Source organism: Lissotriton helveticus, chromosome 11 (assembly GCF_964261635.1).
Source record: "Lissotriton helveticus chromosome 11, aLisHel1.1, whole genome shotgun sequence".
Lineage (NCBI taxonomy): Eukaryota > Metazoa > Chordata > Amphibia > Caudata > Salamandridae > Lissotriton > Lissotriton helveticus.
Genome location: NC_136072.1, coordinates 1,054,983,165 through 1,055,001,220, shown reverse-complemented (window position 1 = coordinate 1,055,001,220; position 18,056 = coordinate 1,054,983,165). Strand labels below are relative to the sequence as shown.

The 18,056-nt window shown below is 42.9% G+C and overlaps 1 protein-coding gene across 10 annotated transcripts in view; it reads left to right on the top strand.

The window, feature by feature from the left end:
* Nucleotides 1–18,056, top strand: part of CLIP1 (CAP-Gly domain containing linker protein 1) — a 771,076-nt gene that overhangs the window by 523,154 nt on the left and 229,866 nt on the right. For all 10 annotated transcript variants that reach the window (XM_078667570.1, XM_078667568.1, XM_078667562.1 and 7 more), the window contains one exon: nucleotides 8,110–8,216. In XM_078667570.1, coding sequence (XP_078523696.1) covers nucleotides 8,110–8,216 — 107 coding nt within the window. The remainder of the gene's footprint in view (nucleotides 1–8,109; nucleotides 8,217–18,056) is intronic.

The following is an 18,056-nucleotide window of genomic DNA, read 5'->3' as shown; positions in this document are numbered from 1 at the left end:
CAGCCACAAATAAAGAAAGTCTGCGGTCCTCATTGGGACTCAAACAATCACCAACTGAGAGAATGGTTACACATGGAATCTGATCAGGCATTAAGTGATAAGTGTAAGGGAATCAAGGGGAAACTGCACTACCTCCTCCTTTAGTGGTACTGGCCGCCAAATGTAATCAAATTTAGTCATCGATCTACTGCTACTGAGCATGTGGCTACTTCGGATTTAGCGGCCTCATCAGCCAAGGAATTACCAATGGCGTGTGCTCCCACATGCTGACGGCCCAATGTATGGATAACATGCATGAGTGGTAAATGCTCCATAAGAGCGGCCAACAAGACCAAAAGCGTTTTATGCTTTATTGTGCTACCTTTTGAATCATGATAATCATTTTTTTGCCAAAAGAACGAGTTGTCCTTAAAGGATTGGACACAATAAAAGGAATCGCACACTAAAGCGTAGGCACCACAGGATCGGCAAACTCAAGAGCCAGGACCAGAGCAAGTAACTCAGCCAATTGCGCTGTGCAATCCCCAAGGGATTGTGTGTAAACCAAGGAGGATTTAAAATCACAGTCTACAATCGTGCCCGCAACAATTGCGCAGGCTGCGGCATAAGCATGTTTAAAACCAATGGCAGGCTGTACTGACCCATCAGTGTAAAATAATACATTTATACTGATCAAGAGGGAGTAGTGATAAAGGAGGAGGATGAACATATTCATATTGTAAAAACTCCTGTGTTTACAAAGAAATATCAAAGATAACATTTACATAAGCTGATGTCCAAGAACTAGCCCATTGTATCCAACGTGGATGCAAGGCTTTAGAATTTGGTACACTCGCCTTCGTGACAGCTTTTAAATCGCAAACCGGCAAAACCATGAAAATGTGTTTTCCCTGAGCCAGAGAGCGTTCTTTGAGAATCACCATCTGTACTGCTGTTAAGATTTTTTCCGTAGGAGAAAAACGCTTTTAAACAGGGTTATACAAATGCGATTTGTAAGCTATGGGAAATGTGTCTCCTTCATTGAAAGTCACATAGGTGAATCCTAACGCGCCTGGTACAATCCTTTTGACCAAATTAGTGGTATTGTCTCTAGTTAACAAGAATTGAGCCTCGAGCAGATCAGACTGAAAGTCCCAAGTACTGCTGTATGTTCCGTAAGCCAACTGGTAGAGGAAAAAGAAGGTTGTATCAACGCATATAGCGAGCGGTTTGATACACTGGGCATAATCAGCAATGTAAGTCCTGGCGAAATTCAGGAAACCCAGCAATGATTGCAATTTTTCGAGGGTAGATGGAGGTTGCAATTGAGCACATTTCTCCAAAAAGTGAGGGGCTAACCCCCTACCTTCATTACTGAGTTCATAACCTAGAAAAAGGACTGCCAAAAAGGTAATATGCAACTTTGAAAAATTAAATTTGTAACTTAACTTTACAAAATGTTTGATAATGCGATCCACATGGTTAAGATGCTTATTCATTTCATAATCCATCAAGTATAGATCATCGACGTATGAAAAGCCATCGGGACCAATGTCATGTAAGATCAACACAATGTGTGCTGCAAACTCTCCTGAGTTATATCCCATAGGTATTCGTGTATATCTTCTTGATTGCCGAGAGCGCTGAATGCAGTCAAGTCGTGGATTTCAGGAGCCAATGTGTGACTGAAATAAACATTGGGAATGTCCAACGTAGTTTTATATTTCTTTCGAACATTATTTAATAGCGCAGAGCTATGTGTGTTCTGTACCGCAAAGGTACGAACATGACTGTTCAAGTGTCTGTAGTCTAAGACTATACGATATGAACTGTCCAGTTTCAATATCGGAAAGAGAGGATTATTCATCGATGAAACACAGGGCTCAATTACACCCTGATTTTCCCATTGAGTCAAGATATCACACATGGAAGCTCTAGCATCATGTTTAATTGGATAGTCCAGTTGGGGCTGTGGTGTAGAATGCAAAGGAATCACATGTACCGGTGAGTCCATGTCCCGACCAGGCTGATTGGGATATAAAGTGGGAGCTAAGGCTAGGGCCCACTTTGAAGCGTAAGCATTTTAGCCTCCTCTGGGACATATTGTGAAAAACATGAAAGAATCACATCCTCACCCCCAGTGGAAGCAAGGACAAACGGGGGTGGCCAATCAACGTACGCCATCAAAATATCATAAGACGACATTCGATTGTCCTAAAAGACTGCTTTAACAGTGAGTTTAATATCACCTTCAATTTAGAGGCTTACTTCATAAAGGCCATCAGAAGGAGCAACTCGAAAGTCTGCTGTCTCAACGGTAATGAAAGTGTCAGTTGCTTTCGCCTCCCGACGCTGGTAGTGTCTGCCGCACTACGGTAACCTCTGCTGCTCTGTTGAGGAGAACAGTCCATCAATGTGTGTAAGGCCCTGGTTAATTCAGCATAAAGTCCAGCTGCTCTTTATAGCCGCTAGATTTATTATGGCACTCACATGATTATAAACAACTTGAAAGTGCTTTATTCCACTGTATATCCAGTTCTAAATTCACGAGACACATTCTGTAGCCTCATCTCTTTCCACTACACAAGTCTTTTATATGTGACGAGGGAACTGTAAAAATCTGGCTCTGTATATACTATACCCTAATGAGGTATAGTGTACACAGAGTCCAGTGGAACCCCAAAGGTAGGCAGAGGTAAAAGCAGACAACACCTTAATCTCTATTTGTGGTAGTGTGGGCGAGCAGTAAGTCTTTATCAGAGGGTAGTGTTAAACATTTATTGTACAAACTCAGGCAAACTCGAGGTTCATCGCCTTCTCCCCTCCTTTTCAATTTGTATATTCTTCCCTTAATTCTGGCCCTTCAAAAGAGAGAGGTGGTCATATTCAACTACGCGGACGATCTCCAGTTAGTGTTTAACATCGACTCCTCCCCTTCATCCTCGGTAAACTTTCAGTCTACCATGTTATTCATCAGTAGCTGGATGAACACTAACCACCTCAAGCTAATCTTCGACAAAACCGAGCTGATTCTTACTGGCGGCCCAGTGAATCCCTGGAACTCCAACTTTTGGCCACATTCACTGGAGTGCCATCCACCTCCTGTCAACTCGGTTGAAAGTCTGGGAGTTGTAATTAGCAACGATCTCTCAATGAAAGCACAGATAAAGATCGTAGTCTCTGCTGGTTTCTTCCACCTCCGAAGAATTCGCAAGATAGGCAGATACTTAACCATTGAAGCCCGGATTCAAGTTACTCTTGCCCTGGTTATGTCACGTATCGATTACGCCAATTCTTTGTATACCGGCATTCCAGCCTATCAACTACCTCTGCTTCAATTGGTGCAGAACCAAGCCGCTAGGCTTGTCCACAGCCTACCGAAATCCCACCACGTGAAACCATTGTTGAAAAACTTACATTGGCTTCCCGTGACTCAGCGCTGCCTCTTTAAATTAGGTTGCATAATTCACAAAGCCCTTTCGGACTGCGGCCCGGCCTTCATCGCACTCAAAGTTCGTCGCCATGTCCCCTCCCACGTCTTACGATCTGCAAATCCCTTGCTCATTTAAATGTAATAAACACGGGGGTCTAAGATTCTCTGTTTTGGCGGCACAATTCTGGAATTCTCTTCCCCCCCCGAATTGCGTTTGACCACTTCTTATACTCTGTTTAGGAAGTCTCTCAAAACATGGTTATTTGTTCAGGCATACTAATTATGTCCTCTTTTTTCTGTCCCAGCAACTGTTTGACCCTGCTCAGCGCCAAGAAACCGTTGGTGAATGTGCGCTCTATAAATTGCCTATAACATAACAGGAAATGATGTCACACACTGAACTCAGACAAATTTATATAAAAATATTATTTCGTTATTTTATTTCTAGAACCAAGTGAGGCCTGGTGCATGTAAGAGAAATAATACTTTGCAATACTTAGGCAATTAATTGCAGTTGAATGCAGGTTCAAATGCAGTAGGTTGATTTACAGGTAAGTCAATCAGAATTACTTTCAGTTACTTTGTAGATTACAATACTCGCTACTTCTTGGATTACTTTTTAAGTTACTTTTGCTAATCAGTGTGATATGCCTAGATATCACAATGAGACATTTCCTAGACTAAAGGTAAGTAATTCACTTTTGGTACATTTGCAGTTTTTCAAGTTTCCATACAAACCAACTCCACGCTTTAAAAAAAAATAAAAAAGGAGTTAATGCAATCCTATGGGAGGAAATTAAGTTATTGGTGTACCGGTAAGTACTTGCTTATGGGATTTGGTATTCTGGGGTAGAACCAGGGTTCCCCCAGAAAGAAAAGCAGTTAATGCAATCCTATGGGAGGAAATGAAGTTATGGGTTTACCGGTAAAAACTTGCTTATGGGATTTGGTATTCTGGGGTAGAACCAGGGTTCCCCCAGGATCGAGGATGCACTCTCCGAACACCCTCAGCGGCACTAGGGCTGCCAGGTGCAGAGTGCTGAGGCCCAATATTATTCAATAGGGAGTAGGGGGCCTCCGGTTGGTGGTTGCTGACCAGCAAGCCACAAGGTTGTGGGAGCAAAGCTCCTGGACTTAAGCTCAGGGCAAGGGGGGATCCAGTTTAGCATACAAGGTGCACCCACAACAGCATAGGGGCGGCCGGGTGCAGAGTGTTTTTTTGGTGTCGGGTGCCCTGTTGTTTTCGATAGGAGTTGCCGGTTTGGGATTTTGGCTGAAGGCTCTGTCCAGGAGGACTTCCAGGAGGAACCAACAGCAGGGCAGGTAAGTTGGAGGGCTCGGGCGTAGGTACCTCAGGTTCTCTTCTTCAGGATGCAGGGGTGTCTTTTGTGGTCGAATTTCACCTTACCTGACCACTCACGGTTTGGGGGGGCTTTCCGTGCAGAGGCTGCACGCAATGTCGGGAAGACCTGGAGGGGTCAACCCATGGTAGTTGTGGACTCTGGAGTGCTGGGAGACCTTGCTGGGACAGGTGGGCCACCCGGATTTGGGCCGTAGACATCGGGTGCAGTGGTGGTTCCAGGCGTCTGGTTTCTTTGTCCTCAGCAGGCTAGAGTCTGTCTTGGAAGTTTCTTTTGAACTGCTGTTTCTGCTAAACCACATTAACCGCAATATCTCCAACTGGACTCTCTGAATACGCTACTTGACGCCAAAGCGTACAACTGTGCCCATTTCACATCACTTACACTCCACCTTATAACGTGGCTGCTGCTGCATTGCGTTTATCGATGCACATGATGCAGCAGCGGTTTATGTGGCTTCCGTATAAATTGCCCCTGGGGAAGGGACCCAAAGTCCCAAAATGCATTTTGCATGATAAATACCATGTAGTTATAACATGTTCATTTAATTTCACTTTGCATATGGTAGATAATCATTTGTATATATCATAATCAATACAATGTGTATTCATAAAAACTGAATGAATGATAAAACTATGAATCATGGTAAAAAGTGAAAATAAATAACGAAAATAAATATATTGAGATTGCAGTAAAAGTGATTAACTTGTTAGAGATACCTATATGTACAGTTCACACTGCTTTCAGGTTGAATTACTTGAGTAAATCAAATACCAGTCAGGGAACTCACCAGAGGTTAGACGTTTTTCAGGGGGCATCTCCAAGATGTCCACTTGAGTGCATTTTTCATTAAATCCCACACTGGCATAAGTGTGGGTTTAATGTGCTGAGAAGTTTGATACCAAACTTCACAGTTTTCAGTAAAGCCATTATGGTGCTGTTGTGTTCATAATGACCAACTCCCAGCACTATATACTCTTAATAGCATTACTGTACTTACAATGTCTAGGAATTGGCCTAGACACTGTAGGGGAAGAGGGCTCATGCACCTGTATCCTCACCACCGATATAGTTTACCCAGCTAGAGGGGTGGCTGACCTATTCCAGGGCAGTGGGTTGTAGGTATGTCACCCAAGGGGGGGGGGGGGGGGGGGGCGCGCACACAGGGCCTCTAAAGGGTGGCACAATAAGTACTGCAGCCCTTAGAGGCCTTCCCTGGCCACAGTGCCCATGGTACCTTTTACAAGGGACTGACATGTGGCCAGAGAGGTGCCAATTGGGGGTACAATGTACAGTTTGGGGAAAGAACACAGGCCCTGGGAACCTGATTGGCCGGGCTCCAGGGCACATCAAGTCAAAGTGCATCAGTAGTCTGGCACAAAGTGGGGGAGGGGGTCACTGCAACAGAAACCCAGCTTCCTACAGGTACTGCCTGGCCCAAAATATGGTCTTCAAAAGTCCCATCGCAGAGCAACGCAGCCACCTGCGGGCTGAAGCACAGTATTCCCGATTTGAAATGATTTACTTTTTGTTTATAAAGATCAATGGACTTACATATATTATGACTGCCATGTATGGAAATGTTGACAAGGATTGAATAAAACAACGGCTTGCTTGTAGGTAGAAATGCACTTGGAGGATTAATGTTTAATTTGAATCAACAAAAGTTATCAAAATATTATAAACACACCTCAATAACTGGTTTTGCATGTGCAATTGCAGCAGATTTCGCTATTTCGTGCCTTTGTAAATAGCCACCGGTCCTACCAATCAACTCATTCATGCTCATTTTATGAAATGAGAAAATATGAAAGTCTGAACAAGGTAACCGGCATTGTAACGCGCTATTGTTCTGCCCCATTTGGGCAGTTAGCCACTCAGATATTTTACCTATGTTGGAACCAGTGGCAGAAATCCTTAAAAAAGTCATTTTTAGCAGTCGCACAGCCCCGCATATATTTTACTGAAATTGGAGCTTGAATATTTGACTACAAGTAGATCTCTGCAGTGGGCATATCACACCCTGATCTATTACACTGATGGTTTTATTTCTTCTAAGGAGAAATAATGTGAAAACCATGGCTGTTCCTTGGAAGCCATAGCTCTCATAATGTGTTCTGGAAGCGCATGGTTTTGTGTCCGTAAATAATTTGGCGTTTCCACCATACCGCAGAAACAAAACAAAAAATTGTGCTGTGTGGAACATTCTAAAGTGCTAGTGTCTGCTTTGGTTTGGAAAGTTTGGCACACTGTTAGTGTCACTGTAGAAATCCAAACACTACACTCCGACTACTACTTCAAATTAATTCTACTGGGGATGATAGAGCAACGTGCTACAATATACAGGCTTTTCCAGGTTCTACTGACGTCCTTCTTCAGCTAAAGTGCATCGTTGAAGACACCAGTATAGCTAACGTAAATTCATTAAACTCCCCCTCCACATCGCTTCCCCTTCCTCAGACATCTCTTCTAGTAGGACATCCTCGTTGTCTACATTCATGGCTGCTCTCTGCAGAGGGGAGGCACCCTGGGCGGGAAGGAAGAGGCTCTCGGAGAGCTAGAAGGGAGAGCTGCTAAAGCCTAGAGGAGACTGTCGGGCTGGGGAGAAGCCGCCACCAGACTCAAGTAGGATAGAGTCAGTGGTGATAAGTCTGAATCAACTGTATATGATCCTGCCGGGGTGGAGGACAAGAGTAGGCAGCCTGAGGTGAAGAGAATGAGTGAGGAATGAGTTGGTAGTTAGAAACCAGATAGAGGATCAACAGTGAAAGTGAAAGCTGAGTGCATAAATAAAAAAAGGCGAGCAGCCATGCTTTGTGACTAAATTGAGTAAGTCAATATAATTGCACATCTGAAACAAAGTGCGTGGTCCCTGAAGCTGGCGCTGAGCTTCTACACAGCCAAGGCAAACAAGAAAAGAGTGCACAAAGGACCATAAATACGTTAAGAAAAAAAAGTGAGACCACAGAAACGGGCAGTCGCCTGGGAGGGTATGAAACACCAAAAGGTGGGACTAACTAAACATATCCACCAAACAAAAGCAGCCCTTTACAAGGGGCACTAACATGAGCTGATAGAAAACATGGACGTTGCTCCAAGCCCATGTTCAAATACTACATGCCTCACAGAGCAGCTCATGCGCGTTGCTAAGCTCAACCTAAAAAATGAATAACGGGTATTGCGGACTGCTGCATTTTCATAACAGACTGTAAAGGTGTACTGAAGTGTCAAGTTTTTCAATTTACTACTCTGTTTCCTAAAAGTTTTTCCGAAAAGTAATTTATGATAAATGGAGCACATTACGCGCATCTCACATCAGTGTTCTTTTATTTTCAGTTGGATACTCTCCGAGAACAAAGAACTAAAAATGAAGAAGACCTGGTTCACTCAAAAGAGTCTCTTGCATTGGAAACTGTGAAACTAGAGGAGTTTAAGAAAGAAATGTAAGTGGAAATGTTGGTTGTACAGTATAATTGTAAAATGGTAAATAATAGACACAACAACCAATATCCTCTTATTCACTCTGGAGTTATTAGGTAAACAGTGTTATCTGTTGTTCTTACCTTAGCTGTGGGTCCATATATTTTCAATTTAATGTATCTTTTTTTGTAAATCGAGCTAAGAGAGATCTCAAAACCTGCCTGCCCGCCCTGCAAGTTCAGTGATAATCCTGTTGCTAGTTTTGCTTTCGGACTCCAAACCCCTATTATCTGATAGTCTAATGGTTCACTGCTTGGTGTGTTAGACACCCAAACCCTTCATAGTTCACAAAGTCTTAAACATTAACTTGTTTTCAGTTCAGTTTTTTTTTTAACCCCTTCGCTGCGGCGGCTATTCCACCGCAGCGCTAAGGGGGCGGCGCGGCGGTCCCGTGCTCGTGACGGAACCACTCCGTCACGGCACGCGGGTGAGCTGTGCTTGTGACGGAACGGTTCCGTCACGGCCCCGTCTGCTCAATAGAACGCGCCGTGCAGGCGCGAAATCATCGCCGCGCAGGTACGGCGGCGGGGCCATGACGGAACCGTTCCGTCACCAGCACAGCCCACCCAAGGCTCGTGACGGAACGGTTCCGTCACGAGCATGGGAGGGGTGAAAGTGATCAATGTGTTGCAGCTAGGTGTAGTTACCGTTGCCATTACCAACACCTAATTTCAATACAAAGCACAGTCTTGTCATTTCATGTTATCAATGATGTCAAAGATCGTGTCATGAGTGATGTAATATGTGTGGTAATTAGCAGTGCATGGTGAAGTAGAAAGCTATAGTTAGGTCATGAGTAATAGTTACTAGAAATAACTATAACTGGTAAATCTCAGTGTTTTGTTTTTATTTAAAACGTTACGTTGTCACAAAAAGTTCACCTAACTACAAAAGTTTCTTTAACCTTTGTGTTTTTTTCTCAGTACGTTTTTAAGGTTTTTATTAATCTAAGATATAAGTACAATTCCTAACTATAGTGTCACTTTAATCTTTGTTTTTTTCAGGAAATTTCTAGGTTTTATTTATGTAAAAGAATATTTTATTGCCATACGGAATACAAACCCAACAACGTGCAAGGCCTTTGGTCACACGGATAGCCTCCTGTATGCCTTTGGCGGTGTGCTGTGTGTGGTAGCCGACAGGGCCCGGCCTATGGCCAGGCCCAGCATCCAACCCCTCATGAGCACCTGATCCCATGCCGTGCAGATCATAGAGCTCAGCTAGGAAAATATGGTATGTTCTCCTGGGTTAATGGATTTCATGACCCAGGAGGCTTACTTTTTTGGGGGGTTTTTATGTTGCTGGGGGGCAGCTACACTCTTTGCAGCCCCACAACATAAAAAAAGTTTGGTGTTGCCTCTGCCCCTTGTAGGAACATCACCAAGCTCAAAAACAAGTTTAAGGAGCCCTCTTAATAGATATATATGAATATATATATGCATATTTTATGTACGTTTATCAAAAGAACATAAAGAAGCACAACACAAAAGTATGCTAACGTTGTGTCAAAATATGCAAGGCACACTACAGCAATTAGCAGAATCAGGTGAACCAACCACCAGCTCACAGCATAAGGAAAACCTAGACATCAATTGTCGCCCAAAAATTGCTTACGGGGCAATATATCCATCTTACCAGAGTGCCAAAAGTGGATAGGAAATAATCCTGTAGTAAGCAAGATAATAATCACTCATTTTGCCATACACGGGTCAGAGTATCCGAAAAGCCACTTTAAAAGTGCCATCAAGACAAGGAGTCTTACCTTTTCATACAGGGTCTCACAGCATTCTAGATGTTAAATCAGCAATTCTGTAAACATATTTACTGAAGTCAATACTAAATTGTGTAAGTTTCATTGAAACGAAAAAGTCCACAATACACTGTACAGAGTCTCATCTTCCATAAACTGGTCTGCACTGCAAGGAAGCAAACGACCAATAAGGAACACTTGACAGAATCAGTCCAAAGTCAGACACACATACACTAAGTAGCTGGTGTGTTATGTAGAATGCAGCATTTTGGGGAACACAAACCTTGCTAGACTTTGACTTGTGGTATGACAATATGGGTTGAAGCATGATGGCAGGTAAGGTTATTGCTCCAGTATTGGCTCTTTTTCATAGATTCACGTGCTTGAATCATTCCCCGTTGTCGAAGTGGGTGTCCCACTGTACCATAATCAAGCAGCACATAACATTATTTGCATTTAATGGCAAAGAAACTAGCCATATCCTTTAAAAGGAACTAAACTCCTGCCAATCAGGCGGCAGCACCCTCTAAAACACTCCCCACAGAGGGTGAGTCCCTGAGATTTTTTACTGCACGTCGTGTGCGGGGGTCTCCCTGAATCCTGCTCTGTTGTCTTCAACCAGTTTGGAAAAAGATACCTACTGCCATGTCAGACTCATCAAAGAATGGGGAGAGGATGTTGCCTTATGGCTAGAGCGGCCGAACTCGAAGCTTGGGAACGGGGTTCGAGTCTATTCAACGACCGTCAACATCCTGTGAATCTGGGCAAATCACTTAATGTCCCCATGCCTAACAAAAATGAATGTGTCCATCTGTAACGAAACTGGTGCTTATGTAAAGTGCTCTGATACCTGATATCTTATTATTGAGCACGCGCTAAATAAAAAAAATGGGGGGGGATTTCAGGCCCTGTGGCAACAATAACCTTCATTCTGAAGACCAACACAGGGAGTATATCTACTGCCTCTACCCTACACATAAGGTAAAATACTACAACATTTGTTGTACCTTTTCAACTAGGACCCTCAAAGATAGGGAGAGGAGGTTTCTTATTTAACTACCAAAATCAAAAAGCGCTTCTCTTTCTGAGGAAGAAGACCGTGAGTGACACCTCTTCCCATGCTCAGAAAAGGTCTCACAAAAGGGAAAGGTCGTGTGACCAGGGGACATCAGAGGAGTCTAGAAAGGCCTTAAAGAAGATTCACCATGAGTCTGTCAGAGACAGTTCCCAAACGGAGAAAAGAGAAAAATTCTTCTCAGAAACTGCATGGTCTGAACCCATCACTCCTTCCATGCCTGGAGTGCGCCCAGAGAAGTCTTCCTCATAACCGTTGATGACCAAGCCAAAAATTGCTTTGAAAATCTTGATGACGATGACCTCACCGTTGAAAATACCCTCATCAGCGACAGTGACGTCGCCATCGATTACTTCGTCGACAAAGGCTCCCTCGATGTCACCAGTACAGCAGTCGATGGGGACCCCATTGACAAAGATAACTTTGTCAATGTTTAAGGTCTCAGAAAAGCTCTCGCAACTGGAAACTGTAACCACAGACTTGATGACGACCTCCTCAGCTCCACCATCGATGAGAGTAAAAATTACAAAAACATTCCTGCTTCCTGAGCGTACTTCCCCAAGTAAAGTGTGTCCTCTCCCTCCAAGTCACCGTCTTGATGTGGAAAAGTCAGATGATGACAGCCCATTCAGGACGGCCTGCAGCCTGTCTGAGCTCCCTTTTAAACAACAGGATGAGGATGATGAACAGTAGTATGTGGAATACTACGGACCTCAGCAAATGAGATAACCTAAAAGGCCTAAGCATTATGGGGAACACTTCCAGCATTATGGCCACTCTCCTTCCCAAGAAGGTATAGTGTAGGTTCCTTTGACCCTGTTTCAAGACCTCCAAAGGATGCAGCAGGATTACTATGAGGCCTGCAGAGCCCACTAAACGACCACCCACAAAAATATCTTAGCTCTCCACCTGCGCCTCCAAGAACACCTAGGCCTATTTTGCCACCCTTGGCACCCAGGTGACGCCAGCTTCCATCATTGCAGTATCTCTTAGAGAGGATCCCTTCTCTTTGAATGATGACAGAGATAGGGTGAGATAGCAGACAATCAGTCCATTCCGTGTGAATGGAATGACTACTTAATCCCATCTCTACTCTTGGCACAACCGGTGGACTGTCCACTGGACGACATTTGGGGTTTCCATTACCTGATGGAAAGAGCGGCAAACGTTTCAACCTCCAATGACAGTTAAGTAATCTGATTGGTATTTATGATTTCAAAGAGTCTGCCAAAAGATGTGTGAGCAACACCTATAATGGATTACATCTCGGAGCAGGTAACAAAAATAATAAAGAATCCAGCGACTGTTGCTGCCATCTTAGTGCAAATAGACAAAAAATTTAAGCCGCTAGTGGACTCGTCTGCCTGTCTAATAGGGCACCCAAAGTCAGATTAAAGTGATAAGCCTGGCTGTCAGCGCCGGTGCAAAAATTCCTCCACGCCCATCTCCGCTCCCCTACATAGAGATGGGAGACCCCTAGATAATTTCTGAAAAAGAATCTCCACAATGTTAGGAATCACAGTATGTGCTGCCAATTCTTTGGCCATATTGGGCCAGTAAGATCAGCAAATGTGGTCTGACGTTAGTGTACAAATATCTACGGAAGCAATATTTTGGCATGGTAACCCTTCCAGATATCCTGCATCTCCTCAAACATGGAGACTACATAACAACCCTGGATTTACAGGATGCATATTTTCATATCCCCATACATCCAAAACATTGCAAGTTTCTAAGATTCACTATAGCCAGCACCCACTATCAATTCAAAGTTCTCATATTTAGCCTCAAATCAGCTCTCCGCATCTTTACAAAATGCGTTGCTCCTGCAGCAGCTTCCCTTAGAAAATGGTTATCAGGTATTCCCATAGCTCGACAATTGGCTAATAAAAGCACCAACGGCCTTTCAAATGTCAAGAGACACAGAAGCTTGCCTAACATTGTTCAACAGTTAGGTCTAACTGTCAATGACTAAAAATCGTCGATTCTTCCATCAAAAAGTACAATATTTCTGGGGCTTTGGATGTCACCTAAGAGAAGGCATTTTGATCTCAGGACAGATAACAAAGGCTCCGTGAGTTAGCCCTCATGCTGTTGAGAAGAGAGTCTGTTTCAGTGCTTCTGTTCAAATCACTCCTGGGGATTATTTCCTCTTCTATATCTCTGGTCCCTTTCTCCAGTCTGAACATGAGACCTCAGCAGAAGGAGCTGGACAAGCAATGGATTCAGACAGAGGGGTCATTTGAATATCTGGTAAAGATCAGTCTAGGCATGACATAAGCTCTAACCTGGTAGACAAAATCAAACCATCTATCCGAAGGCCTACAAGTTCTTGCCTCAATACCTAATCACGTGATAACCACAGATGACTCCTTAGAGGAATAGGGAGACCATCTGCAAGACTTCGAATCTGTGAAAAGTGGTCTCCAGACAAAAAGTACATGCACATCAATTGACTGGAGCTCAAAGAAGTCTATATAAGTCTTCAAACTTTCCTTCCGAGAATAACGGGCTTGTCAGTGTTAGTTCGCACAGGCAATCCAAGGAAGCTCAAGAGATCTGTAACTGGATTATGGCTCACTGGTTAAGATTTCAAACGGAACATGTGCCTGGGATGAGCAACCTCTTAGCGGACACTCTAGGCAGAACAAGGAACAGCTGTCACAAATTGGAGCTCGATCAGTTGTCAGCAATAGATATTTTGGCAACGAAAGACTCAGAATACCAATTTTATGGAAATTGGCATCCACATCCAGGATTGTGGGGGAATGCATTTCTATCAGATGGGCAGGAGCCTATGCATACAGGTTCCCCCCAATAACTCTTTTACCCAGGGTTCTTAACAGGATGAAGGCAGAACAGTGCTGTATAATCTTGATTCCCCCTGACCTCCCTCGATGGCCCAGACAGATTTGGTTCCCCGAGCTGCTCCTATTATCAGAAACCAACCACATTCATCTGAAACCATCAAGGACACTCTTGACGATGAAACACGGCCAGGTCCTTCATCCAATACCCAGCTTCTCTTCACTTACCTGCATGACTACTGTATTCCATGAGTTTGAGGCCTGAATATACTTCAACACTGCAGAAGCATTCTTACAAAAGCAAGATTAGAGACCACTAAAAAAATGTATTCGAATGGAAATGTTTCTGTCTATGGTGCCAGAAGTAGAGTGTTCATCCTATTCAGGCATCACCAGAAGAAATGCTACCTTATCTCTTGTCAATGGCAACATCAGGATTGGTCCATGCTTTAGTTGAATTACACCTGGCTACAATATCAAGATATAGATGCTCTTCAGACTTTCTGTCCTTGTGGTCTAATAGGATAATTAAACAATTCATTTAAATACTATTTGTGGTCTTGCCTCATATAAGGTCTCCTCCTGTGTGGCAGCTGAATGTAGTGCTGACATAGTTGATGCAAAGTCCATTTAAACCCATACACCATGTGGACCTCAAATTCCCGTCATTACTGCTGGCGTTAAGATCAGCCAGACGAATGATTGAAATTCAGGCCTTTACGATTAAGGAGCCTTTTGTGCGTTTTACAAACGACTCTGTGATACTCAGAACCAATCCGAAATGTATTCCCAAGGTCCCTTCGAATTTTCATCTTACTGAGCCTGTGATACTAAGGAATTTCTTTCCAGATCCTCATTCAACAGCAGAAAGAAACCTGCATACGTTAAAAGATGTCGGAAATTTTATTTGCATTGCACCGAACCATTAAGGAAAACCGGAAAACAGATCAACAGTTGGTAACATATGGAAATAATCGTAAGGTGCCCCGTCACAAAGCCAACCGTTGCTCGATGGATCGCAGCTGCTATCCAGTTCTCTAATTCCAGAGCTGACAAACCATTGGCAGCTAATGTCAAGGCGCATTCCACTGGAGCTGTCTCTACCCCAACTGCATTGTTTCTTGGAGTGCCACTGGAGAAGATATGTTGTGCTGTAACATGGAAGAATGCACAGTGATGTGGTTGTTGGACAGACTTTGCTACATTATTTATTTCAAGGAGTACATTTATTGGTTACATGTATTTGCTTACTGCCTGTGTTTATAGATATATATATATATATATATATATATATATATCACACAAAAACTCCATCATCTGGGGCCCCCAACACTGCAGGGCGGGCATGGCTGCGGTAGACAGATTGACGTAATTAAATCCACAAAAAAGAAATGCCATATCCCAGATCGGGAAATAGAAGCATTTATTGAAAATTCACACAGGCTGCAGCAGCTCATTGTTCCCCTGACGCTTTTTGGCGGAATGCCTTGTTAACAGGTACTTTACAACTAAGCAAAGTCCCAGGTGTTTAAATACTAATCATATCACGTGCTTGTATGCTCTTGTACTACCTTTCCCGTCATTCAGTTCATTTTAGCAGTGTAATGTCTGTTATGCCTCAATAGGGTCTTTCACTGCTAAAATAATCTTGATATCCAAATTCATACGCAAGCCTTTTTCTAAATATTCATCAGAAGCGACTTGTGCTGCCAATTCATTTTCTGCTGGTGCCAAATATTTAATCTTAGCAGTGTTATGTCTGTTATGCCACAATAGCATCTTTCACCGCATGTTGGGAAAGGTAGTACATGAGCACACAAGCACGTGATAGGATTTTTTTTTTTTTACCACTTCCATGCTAATGACAAGGTCAGCTCGTCATGCAGTGCCCATTCATTTCAATGGAAATTAGAGTACATTGCTGGAATTGCCTTAGCACCAAAGGGGTTAAATGCTTCTGAATACGGCGTGTATGAAGTTGGGAATAACTCTTAAGACTGTCTGAAAGGTGCCTAACAGTCTAGAACCTATGGTCTTAAATAGGTGTACTATTCCCATCGTATCAGACATGTTACAGATATGTTGTACCATTTCATACTAGTGCCAGTATCTCAGCTAAGGATCCTGCAACCTGAAGATCATAAGTTTCTCGGGTGGAGGTTAGGTGCACAGTTTTCTGTAAAAGCATGTCTCAGAGTATCAAACCATATAAAGAAAACATTCAACGAAGGCCATAACAGCGCCTCCCTGGCGGTATGGGATGGTGGAAACAATACTTGCATACAGCAAGTAACCCTGGAGCTTACAGTGACAAGATATGCGATGCCCGGGAGCATCCCATAACAACCTTGATCATTCAGCATCAAGTAACTCCCATTTGAAAGCAACCTGAACACCGGATTAATCACAGCAGCTGGTGACCCTTTTAAGTGACGGGATAAGTTGGCAACAGAACTATTACAGGCCCTTGAAGAATAATGTCCTGGCATATGAGAGATCCACTTAAGGAGTTCTCGCAGTTTGTACTGCTTAGAAACACTTCCATTTCCCCACTCCTGCATCAAAATCTGTAAGGGAATTCCCAATATTCCTTGATGAATTTCCTACCCATCGCTTAATGTCTGCCCGCCTTGTTCTAGGCAATACTTTAACTAGAAAGTTGTGACTGGTAATGTCATATGGCCATGGATTAACCATTCTGTGGATGGTAACTCCGGCACAGTAAAAGGTCATTGGCCCTGTTTTTCAATACGCAGCATTTTATGTTTTGCTCCCCTTTGTGCCATTGTTATCTCTTTTTCAGTTAGATTATATGCAGAAAATAGTGACATACTGTTGATAAATCGCCAAGGCACAAAACCAGCGTGCAATGATTGCAGCGTCCAGCTTAATAATATAATAGAACATAGTTGAGATTGTCCGTGTTGTAGTATGGAAATGTCCTATTCTAGTATATCTATAGCAGAAGATACAATGTTGCCCAGTGAATAGATCCTGGTTATTAATGTAGTCATACGGTTATCGACTACAGCTAACGCCTTTTCTAGGTTAATTCTATCTATTTTACTGAGTCTCTCTAAAGCTTTTTGTTGAGAGATTTTCCAGATGTCATTATAGACAGTGTATAAGAAATGTTTCTGACAGTACTTTCTGGGACCTAAAAAAAATCCCTAAATCCACCTCATCTGCGAATAAGGATACGTATTGTTTTGCCTGTGACAGTGTCATGGTTTTTAGCCAATCGAGGCATAACTTCCCAACACTGTATGATGTCACCACTCCCGGATGTTCTCTTTATACATAGCGTTGGTCCGGCCTAGAGGTACTAAACCCTTCGGTAGTATCCCTGAATCTTGTTTGACATCTGTTTGTGGCTGTGGGCCAAACTAACCATCCCTTCCGATTGGGGTCTGATGAATTTTACTGTATTATGTCATCTATTGTATCCCCTCCACGTGATGTAAACTTTTGCCACCCCTAAAAGTGTGATGGTGTTGGAATCCGAGGTGTGTTCAAATTCTTGTTCTTGGCTATCCCAAGACAGGAAGTCTGTTGCACAGTGTCATTTAGAAATATTATCTGCTGTGGAATGATGCACACACTAAATAGTGCTTCTATTCCCTGTACTTACCATTCCTTTGAACTCCAGACTGATTTTATGTCTATAGTGTCCTTCCATAAGTTGAAACCCTGTTCAGACAGTTGGGAAATGAAGAATGCAGAATATATCGGTTTGGTGTTAGTCCGCATATGTTTTTGTGCAGGTGTAGGTGCAACCTTATAGTAATATGAGGTTGGGTCAGAAAGGTTAAACCCTGAAAAATACAAAACTTTCTGTGCAGATGTCTTCAAACTACTTCAAACTACTTTTCAGTGGTGTCGGGCAATGTTCCCATTGGTGGTAAGGAAAAACATTTTGTGGGATACTGGATTTGTGTAAAAAGTGATGACCATAATGTTGGTAACAGTACATAGTGTTATAGTCTGGTGTGTCTACTAACATGTCAATGCTTGAAAATGCAGCGGATTGTTCTAAATCAGACAACATATTATTTACAGTTTCAAAATCCCATTCACTAGAAAATTTACTAGAGGTAATGATATCACTTAGAGAAATGTTTACTACATGAGAAATTTTCGAAAGTTCTGTTGAACCAAATAAATCATAATC